Source organism: Calidris pugnax, unplaced genomic scaffold (assembly GCF_001431845.1).
Source record: "Calidris pugnax isolate Ruff unplaced genomic scaffold, ASM143184v1 scaffold188, whole genome shotgun sequence".
NCBI classification, from domain to species: domain Eukaryota; kingdom Metazoa; phylum Chordata; class Aves; order Charadriiformes; family Scolopacidae; genus Calidris; species Calidris pugnax.
The window spans coordinates 10,863,948-10,887,660 of NW_015091257.1; the positions used below are offsets into that span (position 1 = coordinate 10,863,948).

At 40.0% G+C, this 23,713-nt stretch overlaps 1 protein-coding gene across 2 annotated transcripts in view; it reads left to right on the top strand.

The window, feature by feature from the left end:
• The window catches only part of FRMPD4 (FERM and PDZ domain containing 4), a 319,824-nt gene that overhangs the window by 273,533 nt on the left and 22,578 nt on the right, over positions 1-23,713 (top strand). For both annotated transcript variants that reach the window (XM_014960410.1, XM_014960411.1), the window contains exon 5: positions 16,108-16,153. In XM_014960410.1, the coding sequence (XP_014815896.1) occupies positions 16,108-16,153 (46 nt within the window). The remainder of the gene's footprint in view (positions 1-16,107; positions 16,154-23,713) is intronic.

Here is a 23,713-nt window from a genome sequence, read left to right on the forward strand (position 1 = left end):
ATGAAAAGAGGAGATCATGCCCAGGAGAGCTGCCTATACCAGATCTCCTCTGCTACTTCTGTCTTCATCCTCTTCCTCACAAGTATTATGTGTAGTTTAACCATTTATCTGATGGATTGTAGGAAGTACCTTTATATGCATCATCATTACCATCTTTACAGTAATTATAATAATGGGAAAGTTTTTGAAATCAAATTTCACTGCTTTTCATGTTTCTGTTTTTACTTTCCTTTAGTTTTCCAGTCCAGTACAGTGTTAGGGATGGAAATCCAAAGGAGGCTGAATCAGAAATGCCTCCTTGTTTCAAATTCTGACCTATTAAAATAGACCTTAAATAAGGAAAACAAAATATGTGGTTAATTGATAGCACTCTTCTTTACAACATATATTGTAATGTGGTTCTCAGTGAAATCATCTTTCTTCCTGAGCTCAGTGTTTTCTGCAGAGAAAATTCATTAGATTCAGAACTTACAGTTACATTCCATATAACAGATAGTTTGGTGGTGATTGCTGAAGTTCAGGACAACTTTGATGAGAAGCAAATGTCAACCAAAAATGTCAGTGCTGTGTGTACTGGGTAACCTCTGAATGTGAGCATTATCACAAGCTTTTATGAAACAAATTAATCACTTGGAAGTGGAATACAACAATTTAGGAACCACCAAACCAAATCAGATCCAAAGTCCATTTATTCCAGCATTTTGTATCTGATAGGACTGGTTCCAGTTGTTTCGGAGAAAGGTCAGAGAGACCACACAATGACTTGTTTACAGAATATTCTCCCTTGGGGAAGATTTCCTTCTACAATCCTTTTAATTAGAAAAAGCATAAGCAATTTTTTTTTTCCTCCCTTCATTTTTCTACACATCCCCTAAGAGTCCTGAATACTCATGGTAATTTCTGTTTTGTTTTGTTTCTTTTTTCGCTTAAAAGCAGCACAAGAGGAACATATATGTTCCTGATTTCCTGTCTTCTTTCAACACACAGTAACCTGCAACATTATCTTCCTTCCATTGGCTGCACACGTAGTCAAAGAACCCCTTAAGGAATATATATAATATATTCTTCAAGTGGAAATTATAGACTTATCCTTATCTCCCCTTTTCCCTTCCACCTTCCCTGCTGTGGTGCATGGGAATGCCTCTGCGTGTGCAAATCTCACCCTTATCCTGCAAAGGGAAAGGACTCATATGTTCCCAGAGCAGTATAACTTTCCCAATTACTTGTTAGTGCAGGCGGGAGGTGGCATCTGAAGGCAACATTTCCCAGCCTAGGACACAGGAAGAAAAGACCGCGGGTTGGAGAGGAGCCATCCCTTCTGCCCTTGCTCCTCGTGGTGAGCTCGGGAGGAGGCAGCCTTCCACTCCTTTCATCTCCCTCCCCAAGAGCCAGCCCAGATAGAACGAGTGGCAGGTCTAAAGTCAGGGTAGCTTAGCTGTAGGGATCCACAAGCATCTCCGGTGGCTGGCTTTGTGTAACCAATGAATTTGTTGCACAAGCCACTAAAACATGCATGGCCTTTGGGACACATGGAATTTTTTGTCCATGGCCTGAAAAGGAAGAGGTCTTCAGGCCTCTGCTCAAAGTGGGGCACTGCCACAACGTACAGCAAGGCAGCAGCAGCACTGCGAATGAAGCACAAAGTCACCACCACGTTTTCAAAACGTTGAGGTGCATCAGGCTGAATAAATAGGTTAATGATATTGGCAGCAGCAGCATGCAGAACAGCAAAGCAAAAGTTAGACATTTGGTCTCACAGGATGAAGCAAAGAACTAGGAGAGTGTAATGTTTCTAATTGCCTTTAAAAATGCTAATAGTTCGTGGTTCAAATGCTGAACTTCTGGATTTTGAGGGGCAAAGATCCCCTTCTTAGATGACCTTCCTGAAAATTCCCTCCTGGAGATCAGATCTTCAGAAGAGCCACAGGGAAGGTATGAACTTTGAACATTTCTTGGGAAGCTGCAGCTGGGGAGAGGGTAGAGGGAGGAAAGCAAACAAAATAAATCCTCTCAAAGCTCTCTGATCTCCCTCCTCCACTTTGCTTTTTAATGATTAGCTTTGAAAATCTGATTCTATAAGGATACTTCTCTCCCCTGCCTCTTCTCTTTATATGATTTTGTGACTGTTGATCCTTTGTAGGCTAAGAGCTCATGCCCTGAGATTATCTTCAGCATCACTGAAATGCAAAAAGTCAGGATAGGAAAGAATTGGGGAATAAAAAATAACTTGGAAAAAAAAAGGATTTGCAAGGTATAAAAGACTTTTAATAGTTGGATTATTTTCTTTAGAATCACGCATTAATAATTTTGAACTCTTTTTTATTTTTCATCTTTCTCTTGCCGTACATGACATGAGGAATTAATGAAATGCACCTGGTCAGTTTTGTACCTGTTTTGGGTTGCAGGTGATAAAAATGCATAATCAGTGTTCTGTGGCCTATCTGTTTAGATCTTGTTCTTCCTCTCATCCACTTATTGCTGACAGATTCAACCTGAGGGCCAAAATTATGGATGAGGATATACTCTCTTCTCCTCGCTTACGTGTATGTGAAAACTACTGACCTGTAGATGTGAAGAAACTGTGAGCCAGTACTCATAATCTGGCATTTTGCATCAGCAGTAAATGTGATTTTGAAATAACGTTTTAATTTGCTTTTTTAGAATCACATTTGCAGTCTAATTAGGCTCCAGAGAAGTCTCCAGGTTGCACAGAAAAAATACTGTGTAACTACAAAATGAAGAGTATTATGTCCATTGGAACATAGGAGATGTTACACTGTTTTTTGTCAGACTCAATTTTGACAAGTCTATTTTTAATCTTGCAGTTTGACATATAGCCTTTAAAGACGTGTATCCTTTGCATGCTAAATCCTCTGTTATGTCCCCTTTGAGAACTGAATTTTAATGCACGTCCTTGGAACAAGGAATTTATTCGTGAGCAGATAGATCGTTGTCTCTCTGTACAGATGAAGAAGACAACTTTTGAAGCTTTTTTCGATGCTTATCTCATGATTGTAGCTGAAGTGAGAGATATCTGTGATGCCTAATGACTTCACTGACTAGCTTTAAATGAGAGTCCTCAACATACTAACGATGAAACGGAAGTATAAGCTGTTCAGGAGAAGGATTGGGGTGTTCACCCAAGAGAAGAAAATTGCAAACCCCTAAGGTTCTTCTTTATAGGAGTTATTTTGTAGAAGGGAGTCCTTGATGTTGCACAGTATTTTGACTCCTATATGGGAGACATTTTTATGCAGCATACTTAGGTTGGCTCAGACTACAAGAACCAGTCCTACAGTGGTCAAAGCCAGGTAGGTGGAGCTGAGGTGCCTACAGCCCTGTGTGTAGCCCACAGAGCAGCCTACTGCTCTGTTTGTGCGTGTGATTTTTGAACAACAAATCTGCTCCCATACCTGATTGAAAATTCACCTCGACGAGCTCCAGCTGTTTAAAGTTGGGCCTTTTGCCCAAAGTGGTTGCCTGTAGCCATGCTGAACATGGGAGAAACTATTTGCAGCCATCCATCTAACTGAAGAAAGCTGCTAGAGAAAGTCTCTAAGCTATGGTACCTCATGCCTTTGACAGCTTGAGGTGAATCTTGTCATCCAAGTCCTGTTAGGAGAGGTGTTGGGGGTGGTTGTTTGGTTGTGCTGGCTGGATGGAGCCTCTCAGCTGCAGTCTCCCACCTTTTCACCTGTCCTGGTCTGAGGTAGAACTGAACCAACTTTCTCTTCAGTAATTTTACTTCTTAGCTAAGCCTCTCCTAACTCTCTGAAATTAACAGCATATTGTGCAAAAACCTGTTTGTTCTCAGAGTGATAAGGCCCATGTTTATAGCTAATGTCAAGAAATGGTATGCAGAGAGGCTCCGTGCCCAGGGCTGTGGCCCTACAGCCCCAGAAGGAGACTCAGCCCTCACTGGGGAAACAGAAGTACCCCGTGAAGCCACAGGGAATGTAGATCTAGCTGAAAAAAAAATTAAATACAAGTATACTGGATAAATTATTTAGAAAATGCTTATAAAATTAATTTAGCAAGTGGCATGAAGTCAGTCCTTTCTTCTTTTTTCCCTATACCGATATCCATCATCCCTCCTACCACCTTCTGGCTGCAGCTATATGGTGAGTTACGTATTCGCCTCCTCCACAAACAGCTTCCCTCCTCCCCCTCAACCGTTTTCCTGAGGAGCGGAGAGACGTTTCACCGTCCTTCTCTTCAGTCCTGACCGTTACCCACAGCTTCAAAGGAGCAGGAGAGGACAGTGATAAAACTGGTTAATTTGCAGGCGTTTTTTCTGCAGTGCTGCAGAGGCGGTGGGGCCGGGGCTGGCCGGGATGCAGCACGTGTGTGAATCCTATCCCCGAGTGAACTTTAATCTGGCTGGTACCGATAACGAAGCACCGGCTTGACTCTGCAAGCGTGGGCGTTTTCTGGGGGGTATAACTGATATTGAAGAGGGTGGTATCATATTTTTACTGCTGCTGTGGCCCGTCCTACCTAAACTAGAGTTCACACTGGTACATCCCACTGCACTGCAATTATGTCTTCATCTTCTGTGTGGATAGAGGAACGCAACCGTTCAGCATTTTATGCCTGGTTTGTGTCTGCAGGGTAATTTTCTTCTCCCCTTTTCAAACGTTACTTCCCCCCCTATATTTTGCAATATTTTTGCATTTATCAAGGAGGAATTTCAGCTTAAGTGCAATTTAAGTTTTGTCTTAAGGACCATGATTATGTGCAGTGCACTTTCTCTTTGTAACTTTTCACTGAGACTTGTATTAGTGATTCTTTGTCCCAAGGAAAATGTAAAACAAATTGTGTAGTTCTAGTGATACAAAAGGGGAAAAAAATAAAGGCTATGATAGCATATATATATTATTAAGTTAACCAGCATAAATATTTAAATACATTAAATGAAAATTAACAGTATGATTTTTAAAAGGTTGGTCAGAGCTTAAAATAGAATAGATTTTTAAATTCATAACTTACTGATTTTAGCACAAAAAATAAATACATCCTTTAAAAAAAAAAAAGGGGGTGAACCTTTCAGTTTTTAACATTCTGGATATATGGTATATATTCATGGCAGGACTTTTTAATAACTAATGCAATTTAGCAGGAGAGTGGTTAATTGGCTGGCAACAATTCTAACTCAATTTCTCCTCGTATCAGTCTACATCTTAAATATATTAAGTAATGTGTGGGGACACAAATCTAGGCAAACAAGTTGCACATTGGGACTGCTGCTGTCTGAACTACTGCGCGATGTGCATGGTAGCTTAAGAAGAGTAGTGTCTTTGGCCGCCCATACAAATCATTATAAAATCACATTTGCCATCACTGACACTGCTTCAGTGGCACATGGATATGTCTTTGGCATCTGACCAACCAATTTTCTATTCCAGACTCAGTAAGCAAAAATCATCCTGCATTAGTCTCTGCGGCTCAGTGTCCATCAATTGTCTAACCTTGCAGATATTATTATTATAATAATAATGCCCACAAAACTGAAGCCACTGACCACTCAAACTTTTCTTAATGAGGAATTGAATGAATCTTGTTTTGTTGGAACATTTATTTCTTAAAATTATTTCTTTCAATCTTTAATTATTTAAAACATAATAATAGCAATGTGTCCTATAATAGAATAGAGATGCTCTTAGATTGGATCAGATAGTCTGGTTCCAAAAAGCATATAACACTTAAAAGCAAAAGTTATAGTGTTCAGGTATCTGAAAGAAAAATAACGTTTACTCTTTGAATGAATGTGTTTTTCTTAAGGAAAAATAATAAAGCCAATAATATTGAACCACGAACAGTATATAATATAGTGGTTGCACATACAATATCCTTCAGAATTTAAGAGCTTTATCTCATTTTTAAAAGTGTCTTCCTCTCCTTAATTTCTTGTGCTTTATTGGCTGGATTACTTAGAGCTAAGATAATGCCTGTGAAGGACTTTGGACACAAAATTGCCCTATATGAATGTTATGCATTATTAATAATAATGCAGATAATTCTCTAAAACAAGATGCTTCTAAAGCATTTAACATTTAATCGTCAAAAAGTATCTGAAGCTCTGCTTTTTGAAAAGCAGTAAGGAAAAGAAAAAAAATTTATAGCTGCAGGAATTAAAGATATATGTGAGTGCCTGACCTTTCATTACTACATACACCATGCCCTAACCTGAAAGTGGAAATGCCAGTGCTGTACAGACTATGAATAGCAGCTGTAATGATTTCTATTGCTTCAATACAAATGAAAATGAAGCTCTGATCATAAAAAATCATAGTTAATTTGTCACATAGTAAAAATATCTTTAAGATTTTCTCATTTTTAGTAATCTTTCCTCCTCTTTAATATGTAATTCCCATAGATCTCTTTTGCAATCTTATTGATACAGGTGTCATTCCTTTACAGTTGCATCTTCAACTGCTATTTCACTTCCTTATTTCTGATTTGAAATGTGATTTTAAAGTACGTGGTCTCCTTCTTTCTCAGCAAGGAACAGCAAGTTTATATCAGGGTTTATTTTAATTAATTGCCATAACTATTTATTCAGAGTGTTTGGCATTAGATAATGCATTTTATTGAATTACTCTTTTTATTGATCTCTTAACTGCCATACTACCTAGATTGACCAAACCTACTCTGCAAAATGCTGCACCAGAATATACACTAAATCTGTACTCTCTGTCCAAAGTGTGGCCATCTATGACAAAAATCAGAGTAGGGGGAGATGTTGGGAGAGTAGAAGCACTAATGAGGCGCTATCAACTGCCTAACTTGTGTCAACACTTGGGCAAAGGAGAACTCTGCTGGAGACAGGGTTTCTTTGCCAAAGGCATCAGCATGGGTTTGCCTGTGACAGAAGATGCAGTGGCCATCACAGCAAGTGCACTTCCCTTCACACCCTTTCATGCCATTGTGGCGATAAGTGGTCACTTGTCACTGCAGCTTGGGTTTCATGCTGCACCTTGCTTGTTCAATCACCTGTGCACTTTTAAACAGCCTAAGGCCTGGGCAAGGAGTTTTATTTCTGTGAAATTAGGCAGTAGACATACCATGAGGTTTTTGTTGGCTTCTTTGCTAACTTTATGGCATTTCCTGAAAGAAAGGTGATACCTGATGCTCCCTAAAACCTTTTGTAATGAAGTTTCTTGTACTGATAGACACTGTTCACACACTTCTCCCGAGCTGTGCATCACACAGCCACAGATTTTTCAGTCTGGTACTGGAAGCCTGATTTAGTGTATTGTGAAACCACGACCATAGCTTTTCATCTTTTGCTACTGATTTTTTCCCTGATACTGTGTGACTATTGAAAGAATTATTATTTCTCTTTTATTCTTTTTTCCCCATTGTCAAGATGTCCTCATCTTAAGCATACTGCTATACCACCTGCGATGAAAAGGAGCCCAGTATTGATGAAATCAAAACTTTCTCTTCCCATGGGGCATGAGAGGTCTGCTGCAACCAGACTAGAGAAAAACATTGTTATGTAAAGGGATGATTGTCACTTTGTAACACAGTGACAGCAAAACCAGACATTAAAAATAAACCATTAGAAGAGAGAATTTATTTCCTGAGTGAAAATATATGTTTTGTCTCTTTGAAAGGGGAAAAAAAAAAAAAAAACCAACAAGGGTTCATTACGTAAATATTAGGGCTAGATTTGCTCTCTGAGACATCCTTTTCAATTGCTGGATGGTGTTGTGATATGTATTGTGATAGTGAGATAAGTGAATGAAATAACACAAATTCTCAGGGTTTGGAAAGTTACCTCATCATTTCCTTGAGTCCTTTAAGCTTTGTTATTTTGCCTGTTTCCACTGTTGAGGTAAAAATTCAAATAACTATGTGACTGCATCAAGAAGTCAAAGCAACTGCTGAAAATTCAGTAAAGCAGAAGAAAGCCCCTCTTAATCTAATTCAGGTAATGTAGAGGAACATCTGGGACCTGTACAGAAAAGCACTCAAGGTGTTCTAGTCCTTTTCTTTCCCTCTCTCAGGTAAATGAACTCTGAATCCAGTTGGAACATCCAGATGTATTTACAAACATTTAGAAAATTAGAAGAATGCTGTAATTACCTTTCGCATTTTTTCAAATTAGATTGTGCTGTGACCATGCCTGCAACTGTAACAAAGTCATGATGACTCCATTTTTGAAAGCTGAAGTTAAGAAATGACAGAGTAAGCGGAATAGATTTCATAGTCATTGCATGGTCTCTGGTGGCTGCACCAGAGAACTGGTTCATTCCACTGTTTCAAAGCGTAATCTTTCATGACTGCATTGGGTTGGATTTTGTGGAACCGTCAGAATTTGCCATGTTTTGCATTTTGTTCTGCAACCTGAGTGTTTCAGGACAGTCCAAGTTCCTGGAAGTCCTCAGTAATTGTGTTAGCGCAAAAGATAAGTGATCCCAAGTTAATTGCATGGGTTTAACCTACTCGAGTAGTGTGTGCAGTGGGCACCTGTTGGGTGCCTGCTAGCTTCTGCATGTGGGCAGATGCAGAATGGGAAAACAAATTTTCACTCAGCTCGCTTAGAAACCCCATCTGAGAGGGCTTACTCAAAATGCCCACAGACTTGCCATTTAGAAGTCATTGCAGTCTGACAAATAAAGATCAGAAATTTTCAGGAGAGTGGAACTGCCCTTTCCATGGTAAGACCACCCTGTTCTGTAGGTGTTTTCCTTTGATAGTGTTGTATAGTGCTCCATAACACCATTTCTAAAGGTATCTCAACAATAGACGTCTTGGGGCTGGCTTATATTGCGCTTTGTTGATTACACTTTGAGAATTAACTTTTCCTCAGAGCTTCTGAGGCTTTGGCAGTTAATGATAGGGAAACTAGGGCTGAAACGTTGGTGTGGATGAGTGACCTGAGACCAATATTATCCAGCTTTATCTGTCTTTGATCCTTTAAAACTAATGTGCAGAAAGTCTAATTAGAAGAGGACAGCTGAACAATTAATTAATAGGGGAGTAAGCGCTACATTTTTCTCCTTGGCAGTGTGGCATCTTCATGCAGCGTGAAGTAATTTATGCTGTGACCATGTGGCAGTAGCGTGCTAACAGTCAGACTTGGTGAAAGTCTCAGTCCATCAGATATACATGCATGCCCATCTGGCTCTTGGTTTTTACGATGGCCAAAATGAGCAAATACTGATTCTCTTGGAGTATACAACTCCAGTGTTTGTAACTCCTAATATGTCTTCTACTCCATCTTGAATTTTAACCCCAAGTTCTCTCAGGAGTTGAGGGAGACCATCATGGATCTGTGCAAGCAGGAAAATGGTTGCCTAAGGAAGGCGGCCCAGTCAATGTAGAGTTTTCTGCATATTACTGATATTCAGAGTTGCACTCCAGAATTAGCTGTAGTAATGTCCTAAAAGGAGCTGGTTAGACACTGTCTGGTAGAGGATTGCAGGTAACGTTGCTCAGCAGTTACATAGCAGCGTAACACTGCTGTTGGTACTCAGATGACCTTATCGAGGAAGTCTTGTACAGCACACACAGGTATTTACTGCTTGACTAATATTTTGGTAACACAGTTACAAAGATTATAGCCTTATAGTTGAGAATGTAAACAGCTGGACAACTTTGTGTATTTGTGGAGAGGAGGATTGTTCTGGCTAGAGGTAAAGTATAGGTCTTTATAAAGCACTGAAATTCAAGAACAACTTCTTTATAGTGCTCACCTTGTTAGTAAACGAGAAAAATAGAGTGAATTTGGTGCATGTGAAAGCTTGACAGATGGACAGCCTGAGAGAATGGGAGACTTTTTTATTCTTAAAGCCTTTACTGCAAAGGCATCTGAAATGGCATCTCCTGTATGAAAACCCACCAGTGTGCTACAGCCCTGATCTGAAGGGACCACTTCTATCGGAGGAAGTGAGCGTAATTCAGCCTGCAGACATGCTTGCTTCTTGGCCCCTTATGGAGACTGCCAACAAGGGTTCCAATTAGTGCCAGCTGCAGACTGTGACAATTTTAAAGATTGACTTTCACACTATGCCAGACCTTTAAAAGAAAGAAGAACATTTATATAAAACGCAATTTGCTTTGACAGTAATTTTCTGTATGCTATTATTGAAGTTATTTATGTTCGAATCAGAGTATCTTTTCTCTCAGCTGTGTTTCTGCTGCTGTTTGATCCTGCAGTGCAGTAATAATCCCATACTTATATCTTTTATGCTTTATGTGGCAGTGGTCATTTCAAGCATCCATTACTCACATAGTATTTAGGGCTCGGACAATTGAACAGGAATCCTGTAAAATTCCCAGATTCTTGTGCAGATTGCTTCTGCTGCTGCAAGTCCTCACATATTTAATGCCAGACTTAAACTTTAAAGACCTTGTGAAGCAGCAGTGCTATTCAAATGAAACTATGGGGTTCAGGAGTTTACAAGTTGAAGTTGATTGAGTATTAAGAGTGTTTCACTATATTGACAGTGAGGCTAAGAGCAGGTAATACCATTAGCAGTGGTGGAAGAAGCAGCCACCAGCTTTCAAAACATGACTGTGATCCCTCTGCCTTCTGATACCAGGGATTCCAAAGTGCCCTCCCAATCTTCACAAATAAGGCCTGAACACCATGGTCTTTGTGTTCTATGCTCTGTCATCCCAGGAAAAAATAGCATCTAACCTGATGCTCCCAGACCTCTCTTAGGTTGTTCCTCATGTGTCCACCCCCAAAGCAAGACCTTGGCCTCATGTCTCATCTCTTCTACCCATAGACCATGAAACCTTACTCCTCCTCCACAAACTGGGACCCCACACTTCACCTTTGTGGTAGCAGACCTTATTTCATGAGCCTCTTGCTACATTTCTTGCCAGCTGCACTTCTGCAACTGTCTTCTGAGATGGAGTTGTGGAACCAACGCCATTCATGGCATAGACTGCTTTGTTTGCGTAGCTGGTAATATCTATGTGCCCATACCTAGGTGTGTACAGGATCTTCAGAGAGACTTCCCCGAGGTCAGTGCAGCCAGCTGGACAGGCAGAGACTGAAGTCCCACTGCCACCCTTCATGCAGTTCTTGTGCCATGTATTGGCAACCTCTTGAGAAGGTATATTTTTCTGTGTCCCTCTAAAAATTGTCTGGAAAATATCCTCCTGCTGGGCTTGGAGAGGTCAGATTCTTCACCTGCTGCTAAAACAACGTTCATCTATGGGTAGATGTCATCAAGAGGCCAGAAGCGATCTGCCCACAGTAGCATGGCTTCCAGACTAGTTTAATCCATTGTACTTCTCAGTTAGAAGCTACTGAGTCATGGAAATGTTGCCTGTACTTTGTGTGCTGCAGTGTTGCCTTTGGAAACAGAGGGGGAAGAGCCACACACACTATGGCTCTTGCTGGAGCAGTTCTCCAGTGCAGAGGAGCTGGACTGCGTGGGCTTTTAGCTTGCGTGTTCGTGTTTGCACAGCGCTGCTTCTCCTGTGACAAAAATAGCCTTGGGGGAAGGTGTAATCTTATTAAAGATTCCCCTGTCCCTCTGTGTTGTTTCATGGGTGTCAATGAATACTGAGTTTGTTCACTAGCTTATCAAGGTTCCCCTAGTCCACTCAGGCAGGTTGGCATCATTGCAAGACCTGGAGGCACACTGGGGAGGGGGGCTGTGTGATAACAGCAAAAGGTGAGTCAACACTGGGCTAAGATGGATTTACTCTGACCCACCGAGGTCCTGCCAGAAGATGTCACTGGCCCTGAAAATAAATTTTGGTGGATCTCTGGGCAAACTATTCTTTTCCACAGGAACTGTTGCTCATGATAAAAGCCTGGAGAAGTCAAATTTGAAGCTTTCCTAGGTGAAGATAAGTACTGTAGAACAGGTTTTATGTAAAAATGTATATACAGCTCAAATCAAAATGATCCTTTTGAAATAATTCAAAACATACTACAACAGAGTGACTTTGCAAACTCTTTGTTCATTATTACTGCCTTCATCTTCATGATAATGAAAGACATTCAAATGCTGAATGATTTTTCTCTAGCCTAGATGCTAGAATTCGAAGATGAGTTCCACTTTCCTTAGATTAGAATAGGGCATTTGAGGTAACTTGTTACATTTTGCAGTTAGTTTTTGAGGCATTGCTTTTCGTTTCCTTGCTTCAAAACTGTAGTGTGAAGCATACTGCAAATCATGGCATCACACTCCATAATTGTGAAATTCAGACCTTTCTCATCAATAGTGAGACCCAAAGTGAAACAGAGGATCCTGAAGTAGCAGAGAACAAAGCATTTCAAAACAAGATCTTCCGAATTTGATGTTTGGTGTGAGAGAAAGAGAGTTAAGTTATGGTTAGGAAAAAGATTTCTCTTAATTGCATTCCCTGTAAATGAAATTATTTATTATATGTCAATTTCTACTTCATTTGTCTTCACTGGGAGAGAAATCTTGTACTCCTCTAATACATAAAATTTCTAAAAGCTTTTAAATTAGTCTAAACAATAATTTCCCATTCTCAGTTCTTAAGAGTCCAGGTAACATATCTCTTTTGCCTTTATTAATATGCTATATTTACTGTAGGACGCATATGAAGAACAGAGCCATTTATCTCATATGTCTCAGGTAGTGGGAGTGCCCCCCCCACCTTGTCTGCCCCCGCATGGCTTCCTCTCTTCCAGCTAGAAGGAAGCAGGAGTGAGACAGTAATTTCCAGCCACAAGTTCACAGACAAAGTCAACGGCTAGCATTGTAGCTGAATGCTAACACCTCATGTAGCCTGAGACGCGCGATACTTAGTAATACAACTTTAACCTTTATAACGCAACGTAATTTGATTCTTGAACCATCTATATTCTCTCCTTGTTACAGCCTAAGTAGCTGTAAGGAGTAGGGAGAACGGACAAATATAATCACCGCAGGGGGCACGGGGAAGGACAAAGAGATGAATCACTGAAATTCCCCATTGCAGTTTTCAATTTTTAGCCTTGTTCTCACCACTTGATTCTAATGTGAGGAAATGAGACAAAGATGAAGGTATTTTGATTGTGATGCTGGTGTTAGCTGGTAAGGTGGCAGAGCAACCGAAAAGTCCACAGCAGTTCTCCAGGCTTGGAGGTTTTTTTGCAGATGTTTGGTCTTCAGTGATTCTAAAAGTGTATGTAGATTTAAAAGAGAAATAATTAGGTTGTGCTTAAGTGAGTATGAAAGGTAATAAAATATCTGTAATATAGAATCTTTTTAATTTTTTATTTATTTTAGTCACATCCTTAACGGAGGAAAGATATTTCAGGGGGAAAAGTAAGACTACAATTGGGTTTTGTAGCCTTTGCTACTATCTTTCAGAAGTTCTTTGAAAGAAGTATCTCACATTCAAGTGTGGTGACTTCACTAGCTGATGTAATCTAAACTGTTTATATGTTCTGCTGTCACACATGGACATACACATGTATGCATACTTTTAAGGTATGAAACGTACGTGGTACATAGTATATGCTCAGTGATTCCATTGTCTTTTTTCATTACAGTGAAATATGCAACACATGGCATGATTGCCAGTCTCCCATGCTGTGCAAGGGTTATCATTTAGATATATAGGATTTGCTAATAGTATTGAAGTAGAAAGTGATGTGCTGTGGTACAGAGTTTTGTCATCATGAGTTGAGAAGGTTTTAAAATGAGCAGTAGAGTTGTGACTGAGTGCTGCAGATCAAAAACCTGCTGATTAAATTTTTATTTCTCTTGTACCTGTGCTGTGTTCTGTATGTGCTTGAGTTTTATAGAAAATGTTTTCTATAATGATGAGGGGACTGTACGTGGTGCTTGACACCTTCTTTATGTAAATGTAACATGCTTGGGTCTTGATACTCCAAATGGCCTTCTTACAGCCTTAAATGATGAATGAATGGTCCAAGGTCTAGCATCCTTCCAATGCAAGTGGGTTTTGGGTTTTTTTTCACTTTTTGGCTTTTTAAGTTGCTTATCTGTGGTGTGAAAATGAAAATAAGGTGACACTGTATTAGACCAATACAGTGTGATTTATTTTAATTAGTTCTGCTGAACAGGTCAGGCACGCCAAATCAGTTGCACTTCTGTTAGCCAGGTGACAAATCACATAAATAAACAATGAATTGTGTTTGAAAGTAGTAAAACCAACAGAAAATCAATTACATCTCAACAAAATGGCAAATGACCTTTTCTTAGCTAATATTGCCCTCGGCAGCCACCTGACCAACAATGTAATACAAGGGATATTGGCTCTGATTGGCTTCTTTTCCCTCTTCCTCTGCTTTACCCTTACCTTTCCCCAGTTGCCCACCACTCCCAACTTCCCACCAACAGTCAAAATATACATTTCCCATTTGTCTAGACCACTCGATCATATCAAGATTCCTAGTAATTTCTTCTCTTTATCCTGTAAATCAGTTGGTGTTTTTTAGAGCTGCTTATATGTTTTCCATTTACTAGTTTCATCCTATTATATGAAACAGCTAGAAGAGCCATTTAATTTTAAAGAAAAAACACTCTTTAGCAAACTTGTAAAAACGTAAAAACTCTAATGGGGATGTTCACCAAATATTAATCTTTTTCCACCCATTTAAAAAGATGAGCTAGAGAAGAAATGGGGGCTAAAGTTTGTCCTCCTTTTTGTTTGGAAAACACTGCTATCTTCAGATAAATTTGACATTAAGTGTACAAGAGCTAGATGGTATAAAAAGTGACCTGCGTTTGTGAAGTAGGTGAAAGAAATTCATTGTCTATGGATGCTGAACTGGTAGGATTTATCAAATGTTATTCCATCCTCGCTGGAGAAAAGCATTATTGCAGCATGCGAGTGTCTCTGACAAAGCAAATTTTTCATAGTATAAACTGTAAAGTTAAGTCAATTCAATTTGTTAGATTGGAAAAACCTTATTTTTTAATATTCATTGTTATTTTGGCATATTATTCATCTCTGTAATTCTGTGTTATTTGATTGTAATAAACATTTTGCCAGATTACTGCAGCTTTCTCCATTAAAAAGAAAATCTGGTTAGCTTATCTGTGGTGTGAAAATGAAAATAAGGTGACACTGTATTAGACCAATACAGTGTGATTTATTTTAATTAGTTCTGCTGAACAGGTCAGGCACGCCAAATCAGTTGCACTTCTGTTAGCCAGGTGACAAATCACATAAATAAACAATGAATTGTGTTTGAAAGTAGTAAAACCAACAGAAAATCAATTACATCTCAACAAAATGGCAAATGACCTTTTCTTAGCTAATATTGCCCTCGGCAGCCACCTGACCAACAATGTAATACAAGGGATATTGGCTCTGATTGGCTTCTTTTCCCTCTTCCTCTGCTTTACCCTTACCTTTCCCCAGTTGCCCACCACTCCCAACTTCCCACCAACAGTCAAAATATACATTTCCCATTTGTCTAGACCACTCGATCATATCAAGATTCCTAGTAATTTCTTCTCTTTATCCTGTAAATCAGTTGGTGTTTTTTAGAGCTGCTTATATGTTTTCCATTTACTAGTTTCATCCTATTATATGAAACAGCTAGAAGAGCCATTTAATTTTAAAGAAAAAACACTCTTTAGCAAACTTGTAAAAACGTAAAAACTCTAATGGGGATGTTCACCAAATATTAATCTTTTTCCACCCATTTAAAAAGATGAGCTAGAGAAGAAATGGGGGCTAAAGTTTGTCCTCCTTTTTGTTTGGAAAACACTGCTATCTTCAGATAAATTTGACATTAAGTGTACAAGAGCTAGATGGTATAAAAAGTGACCTGCGTTTGTGAAGTAGGTGAAAGAAATTCATTGTCTATGGATGCTGAACTGGTAGGATTTATCAAATGTTATTCCATCCTCGCTGGAGAAAAGCATTATTGCAGCATGCGAGTGTCTCTGACAAAGCAAATTTTTCATAGTATAAACTGTAAAGTTAAGTCAATTCAATTTGTTAGATTGGAAAAACCTTATTTTTTAATATTCATTGTTATTTTGGCATATTATTCATCTCTGTAATTCTGTGTTATTTGATTGTAATAAACATTTTGCCAGATTACTGCAGCTTTCTCCATTAAAAAGAAAATCTGGTTATCTGCAGTGAATAAAAATATGAATCTTTATTTAATCTTACTTTTTTTTTTTCTTTTTATAGAAGCTGCAAAGAATCAATCCTCCTTACGGTTGTTCAACCTTACCCTGTAAGTATTGTCAGTGTTTTCTGAATTAGTTTCCTAGCAACACAGCAGCCTTTTTTTTCTGCCTATATTCTGTCTCTGTGCCTCTACCTTATCTGTGCAATAAAAGAAATAAGTGAGATAAGGGCTGCGTCTCCTAAAGGTGATGTTTAAGACTGTGTTACTGCATCCTGAACTCAAAGACTGCATTAGCAAGTTAAGTAATAACTGTATCTTTAAACTCGTACCAGGAAGATAGAGCAGGACGCTGAGTTCTGCTTCAATTTCTGATCTGTTGCAGCTCCTGGGTTTTTCTTAATTATGCCCCAGTCCCACAGAGTTACGCTGCTGTATCAAACCAGCTGGACCTTATGCAAGGGAGGTCTCTGTCTGCATCTCCAGCGCAGGGCGTGTGGAGTTGAGGGCAGAGAAGAGACAAGGCAGACGATTGCATGAGGCTGGTTTGAAGGGGCAGGGAGAAACTGCAGCACACCTCAGAGCTTAGTGGTTTGTTGGAACGGGTCTGTGACCTGTCTGCTCAAACCCAACCTTGACGAGGGACAGATGAAAATGGAGAGAAGCCAAGCCAGGGTAGGAAGCACGTCTTTCTCTTCCCATACATCCATGCACAGCCATGCACACCTCACAGGCTGCTGCAGGGCTGCAGCTATGCATCAGGAGTGATTTCAGATTCAACAGGTCCATTCATCTCCCTGTTGGCCAGCCTGAAACACAACAGTTTTGATTACCAAGGGCATAAGAAATGGCATCCTTTTCACCCAAGAATAAGAGATGAGATGGATTTGACACAAAGATGTGAAAACAAGATTATCTGATGAGGCTGCCAAAATATACATCTTGCAAATGCAATTTGGTGAGGGTTGTGTGGCTTTGTACTACTCGCTAGCCTTTCTGGCTAGTTTTGAGGTGGCCATGTAGTTGTGCTGCCTTCCTAGAAGCCAGCTAAATCACGGAGAGGAAGCACACATTCCCCAGCAGAACCAGGCACACCTCACTAAGACTACTGGCAGGAAGGTGAACAGGGATCTGGTCAACATCAGCCTTCTTAAATGAAAACGCAGGCTTGGTCTAACTAAATAAAGAGGGGCTGCCACACCTCAGTAAGACTACTGGCAGGAAGGTGAACAGGGATCTGGTCAACATCAGCCTTCTTAAATGAAAACGCAGGCTTGGTCTAACTAAATAAAGAAACCGAACGGCCTTTAAAGCTTGCTGGATTGCAGCCAGTGGTTTTGATCACAGGGAATATATATGATATGGGGGAAAAGAAATCCTCACCCACTCGCCTGTTTTAGGCAGGTTGCCTTACTTCATCCATTGACAGGCTTCATTCTTTTCTTTAAATGTCAGGGGAAGAAAGGGCATGTGCTTTAGGGCAGGTATGCGTAGCCCTTAAAAGTGGACAGTAACGAGCAGTACTACATGTCTGTGAGGTGGTGTGGCCTGTTATCACTGTGCTACTGGGATGAGAGCAAGCCTGTGTGTACTGAATGTAAAGGAAGCCGAAACCCAAATGAACTGTGCGCTCCCTGTTCAGTTAGAGACCTTTCAGTACAGGTACAGTCCTCCTCCAGCCTTTGTCCTGGAGAAAAAAGAAAGTCACGACCTGGTTTCTTCCCAGCTCTTTGGGTCCAAGCTCTGTTTGAGACCTGACAAGTCAGAATCTGCTTCTCTCATTGCATTGCACCAAAGGGTAATCAATAACTGAACTACCTCTAGATGTCACTGAGCTTGGTGTGCTACAGAAACACTTTGTTGGCTCCTCAGCCGTTTGAGCTTTTGTGCTGATCTTACACACTTGTTTGTGTTGCCCCACTCTGACGTGTCTGTCAGAGTCCCCCAGTTCTACCTCAGCAGACAAAGTACATGTGTTTTTGGGGGTGATGTTCATTTTGTCTCATGTAAGCATAAGGATTGTCTCCCCAAGAATGTCCACAGAGCATTTAGAAGATGCAATTGGTGTATTCATATCAGTGCTAGCTTTAATTGACCCATTTTTATCTCCAAGTCAGGATGCTTTAGTAACATGAGGTAAGTTGAGAGAGCCTCCACTGCAGGAATGTTGCACCCTGCAGATCTTCCCTGGTTTGTGCACTCTTATTGAACCTTCCTACCTGTCCAGACCAGGATCTTGTTGATTCATAGCATCCTTCCCTTACCACTTTGAAGCCCAAGTTTTCCTGCAGTGGAAACAAAGGTGTGTGTAGGGATGGGGAGCAGTTGGGATGCTGCCAGCATGTGCAGCCCAGTTTGAGCCCTGAAGCAGTGCAGGTCCCTCAATTTATGCAAACCCTGGGCTGTGAAGTCCCCCAGGGACTCCTGAGTCACCTTGAACATCTGGCCCATGTTGGCCCTCATACTGCCGCAATGTTGCTGTCAGTAGTGCCTGAGCCTGTTCAGTGAAATTCAGTGAAATTCAGTGAAATTCAGTGAAATTCAGCCTGTTAGATGACAACCCTCTCAGCTCTGCCATCCTGGGTGTTGCTGTGCTCCAGCTGTGTACCTGTCCTGGTCTTCTGTGCAGGGGGCCCTCTGGCAAATGCATTTTGTCTTACAGTTTGGGAACAAAATTTATGTCTTCAAAGATTGTGATGCACATGTATTTTCCCTTTTTCTTTAATTTTGCCTCCTCCATTTCTCCTTTTACTATTTTGCCAATAAAACTGGAAAGATGAAGTAGAAACCAGACAAAGGAAAAGTAAGAGCTTTTAAATAAAAACTGAACTTCTTCCCCATTCTTAGCAGAAATACATCTTTACAAACATTTCATCAATCTCTCTTCTTGATGGTGAACCCTTTTCTTTCTATTATTGCATGAAAAAATCTGCCAAGATGGATTACAAGAGTGCTGTTTCTTAATTGTTTTTATTTGCACTATTTAGAGTGTGTTTTGTTTTCCTGCTTTCAAGTACCCATCCTTTATGATTGCAGGTGAAAGTAGACATAATCTTTTGAAAGCTTTTGCAGATCATTTTTGCTTAAGTGCATTCAGTTTTGTTTAATGCTTAAACTCATTAAAATTTCATTTTAATTATGACCAAACCAAAGCAGTAGGCTATCTTTTTCTTTCTATCAATCTACAAATCTCTGCTCGGTTCATATCACCACTGCTCATAAGGAGGTCACTGAATAGCTAAAGCGGTTGAAGCAGTTCAAAGTTTTGATTTCTGGAAGGACAGCATTTGATTATAATTTCTGACCATTTTATTCTGTAAATGGACTATCACTCTGATTGCTGCCTTATTAAGTTTTAAGCATTACTCAGATGAAATAACTTGCCTGTTTTGATATCTGTTCAGATTTTATGTGTAGAGATCATTTGATAGGTTGCTTTCATGATTAATCTCTTAAATTCCTTGGATGTAGTCCAGGCCCAACTGAGATCTATGGTGATTTTGCTTTGCATAAGTTTTGCAGCAGGAAAAGGATAAGATCTTTTTCTGTATTGAAAGAGATGCTTCTTGTTATAACACACTTATATGGCTGAGACACAACATTTGCAGAAAAACTACAATAAATAACACTTATTTATGGATCGTAATGATTGTGGCAACAATCTTACTTAGAGTCTCACAGTATTTTTCATGCTGTTTTGCCTTCTGGAGTCATGTAACAGCAGCAACTACCATATCTAGACTTGTGGTTGTAAAGAAGAATATAAAAATGAAAAGGGTTTGTCACAAAAGACTTCAAAATCTAACATGGAAAACACTTTCAAGGTATAGTTTTAGAAATCATTTGGAAGTCATACATGTGAGCATTTTGAACGAGGTGATTTTTGACTGCTTGAAATTATGAAGTTGGTGTAGAAACGATGGCTTTTTTTCTTTGAATGTGCACATTTTTTACAGTCATCCTGAGGACCTTTTCCACTGTGTAACTTCCACACAGTTTTTTGGTATGGTCAGTTTCATACATAACTTTAATCCTACACAGGAGACGATCATGGTGTCATTAATGACAAACTTGCCATCACCAGGTTGCCTCCTGGGAGTGTCGGCTGGTCCGTGGCCACTGTTCACTCCTTGCAGTTTGAAGCAGCCTCCTCTCATGACAGAACTGTGCTGTGTGACCTTTCTTCTTCCATCTGCATGTGGTGCAAATCCCAGTGAGCACTATGTCATATTCTTCCTGGAGGCCTCCTCTGAGGCTGTATGGATTTTCCTGGAATGTAGTTCTATGAAATGCGTGACTTTTTCAGCAGTGAAGACTGTGAGAAAATTCAGCTTGAACTTCCATGTTAATTGTTTCAGCAAAGTGGAAAAGAGCCCCTTCACCTTGTCCATCTTTTTCTCCTAATTCTCCCGATGCCCTCCCCTCCACCCCCAGTTTCCATTAGGTCTCTTCCCTCTTCATTAGCCCTCTCTCCCATCTCAGGTGCATTATCATTCATCTAATCCTTCATTTGTTCATTTTAGCCTGTGTTTGTATGGGGTAAAGGCTTCTTTCATTCCCAAAGGTCCTCATCCTTGCAGAGTTGTAGGGCTAAAAGTAGCAGGGAATGGCTGTCTTTTTTCTTACTTTCGTGCACTTTATTAAGAGCAGTCACCTGTGTATGAAACATAATCACGAATATAAAGGAGTAATACATGAATGTAAAAAGGCTGAGCTTTGGAGAGGCAGAATCCCAAAAGGCCAGTGGAGGGGATTTTATGGAGGACCTCCACATTTAATAAACACCAAGACAGATGGCCCAAGCCCGTCTAGTCTAGCTGCAATGTCTGTACATCCCACAAAGTCTGAAGCTGGCCTGTGGTTTCACTCATGGTTCTTGGGACAATCACAGTAAGCTAGGCTCTCATTTACTGTAGATGGAATGGATTGGATTTTCTCAACGCCTGCATTAATGTAAGGTTTGGCTATTCCCTGCCTCACAGGTACATGTTTTACGTGTATGGAACTAATGATCAGATTGTGATTACTACCTAAAAATAGTAAAACATAAATAATGCAAATAGTAAACTATAATTGTCTGTGATAGATCACCAGCTCTTAAGAGAGAACCCAAATTTGACCACTGTTCCTGCAATTAAATTTGTGCCAAGAATTTAACAAAGAAATACCGATGATGATCTGTCAGTGCCCTGTGGTTATAACAAATTACTGCATGGTAAAACTTCTCCACATTATTGCTTCCGTGTCCCTACCTGCTCTTCTACAATGCTCTTGTGAGCCAGTGAGGTTGTTCCAGCTTTGCTCATAGCTATGAATGGCAGTATTTAGTTTGCCTTTGGGCATTATGTAGTGTTCCACTTAATAAATTTAATTCTTCCTCTTATTCACATTTTATTTGCCTGCTAAATTTGTCGCATATAGTTGCCTTCAGGGATGGACCAAAAAGTCAACATATTTTTGTGGTCATGCAATTTTTCCTTATTTCCTAGCAAACATAGCATTTCATATTAAACTAATAACTAATTTTAAGTATCAAACTTAAAATTACGATTTGTGGCTATTTAAAACTTCAGCATTTCTGTAAGATTTTGACAGTCATTGTCACAAAGCAGGTTTCCTTGTCACCTTGCGATTATCCCATACTGCTGCCTTGTTTCATTTTGTTATGGTAGCTCAGTACTACACTATCGTCTTCTGAGTGCTAAACCCTTCTTTTTCTTGAGCATGAGTACAGGCTTTGTTGTTGCTTCACCTCTACTGGCAAGAGCACTCAATGGGGCTTTTGCAGCAAATAAACACCATTTCACTTGGAGTCTCCCCCAGATTACAGTTCACCTGCAAAAGCAGACAAAGTACCAGACATTCTTATTTTCACCGGAAAACAGTTTCCCTCAAAATGAAGGATATTGTTTCTAAGAGCTATCAAAAAATGACCTGCTATAATGCAGCTGATAAAAATCGGATATAATTTTGAGAAGTCCGGAAAATGAGAAAAATAACATTTTCCAAAAAGCCTTCTCTTGTTATAGCAATCTCTCATGTTTTGACCCCACTGATGGGATGCCCATTGATTGCAGTCCCTTGTAAGTAGCATTCAAAGGAGGAGCTCAGTCTTCACTATCATTTTCTCTAAGCAAATTTCTGCTCAGTGCCTCATTTCTCTTGTTAGCAGTTCCTTCAGATAGTGTTGAAATGATCAGATAATTTTTTTCTAAATTCTGCGTAAACAAGTAAAAATTATTTAAAGTCCTGATAAATTTGAGCTTTCTACAGGAAACAGTGCTTAGGTCAAACAGTGTGAGGATTGTGGATTTTTGAAGTATTTTGACTCCTTGTTAAAATGTGTCCCCTTATTTTGCAAAAGCACTCTAATTAAGCTGTTTTTATCTGTGACAATGCAAATACTTTACTTGCAGTGATAAATGTTCTGCATTAGTGTAAACACCTCCTGCTTAAGGTCATTAACTGAGGATAATGGCTTCCATTTGGCTAAAAGACCAACTATCAGAAATAAATGAACCTGGCGCTCTGAGAATCATTAATTGATAGCATTCTTCGCCTACAAACCTGAAGGCATTAAAATAGAATAGAGCAGCACATCCTCTTGCTGATGCTTTGTTAGACCAGCAAGCTTCCACAATCAAACCCAACTGTTTTCCTAGGTATTTGCCACATTCTTTTGAAACAATTCCTTTCTCAAAGAGAAAACGTCAAGTGCCAAGTTGATGTAGAAGTAGAAACAATGAGATTGTGCAATTAAATGCAAGAGCTGTGCTATTACTCAAAGCTTTAACCAGCAGAAAATGTTCCCCCAAATACCTGGCACAACTGTTCTGGTTTTTCTTACACCCCTGGTATATAGTTTGAAGCTTTTTAGAAAGCAATCTGCTTCCAGGCTCACCCAGAGTATCTGGCAAGGGACCGGAGTCCTGACCACGTTTCCAGAGCAGAAGTGGGAAGGGAAGGAAGCCCCACGTTTTTATGACAGACCATGGTGTGCTCCCCTGGCTGTGCAATATGTACATTAGACCCACATCCTGGAGGGTTTCTTGAGAAGTTGTATATGTTCACATCTTTCCGCTGTGTTGGACGACTCCACCACATTTTTGCAATAACATGATTTAAGTGTTTAAGTGACTTTTGAGGTTGTAGAGAGGAAAAGAGAGAGGCTGTAGAGAGCGACAGAGCCACATAGCAGTGTGCCAGATTTGCTGTATGGGAATAACCTTGCTAGAATCCGGAAGAAAATTTGGCAGTTTGCCTGTAAAGAGAGGCCAGACTGGTGACTCATCTGCACTAAGAGCAAACAACTGTAAAAAGCCTCTTCCAGCAAGAAGAGTAAGTGAAAGCCACTCTTTTTTCCCCTTGCCCTTAGAAGGGAGAGCCAGTAGCCTACTCCTGTAGCAGTGCTGCCCCAGCCAACAGGCTGCAGTCCATTACTTGGTTGCCATATAGATTGTCCCCCTTACACACTGCACCAGGGGACTACATGGAGAGGAGGGAAATTGGAAAAGGCATGTGTAGAATTACTATGTTAAGCATGGTATTTTTGTATACTTGTCTTTCTAGGAAATCATCTCTAGAGTACAATATGTAAGCATGCTTCTTTAGCATCTCCATGTTGTCCCTTCTTGCTGAAGAAGTTTTTTGGGTTCCCTGCCCTGAGAC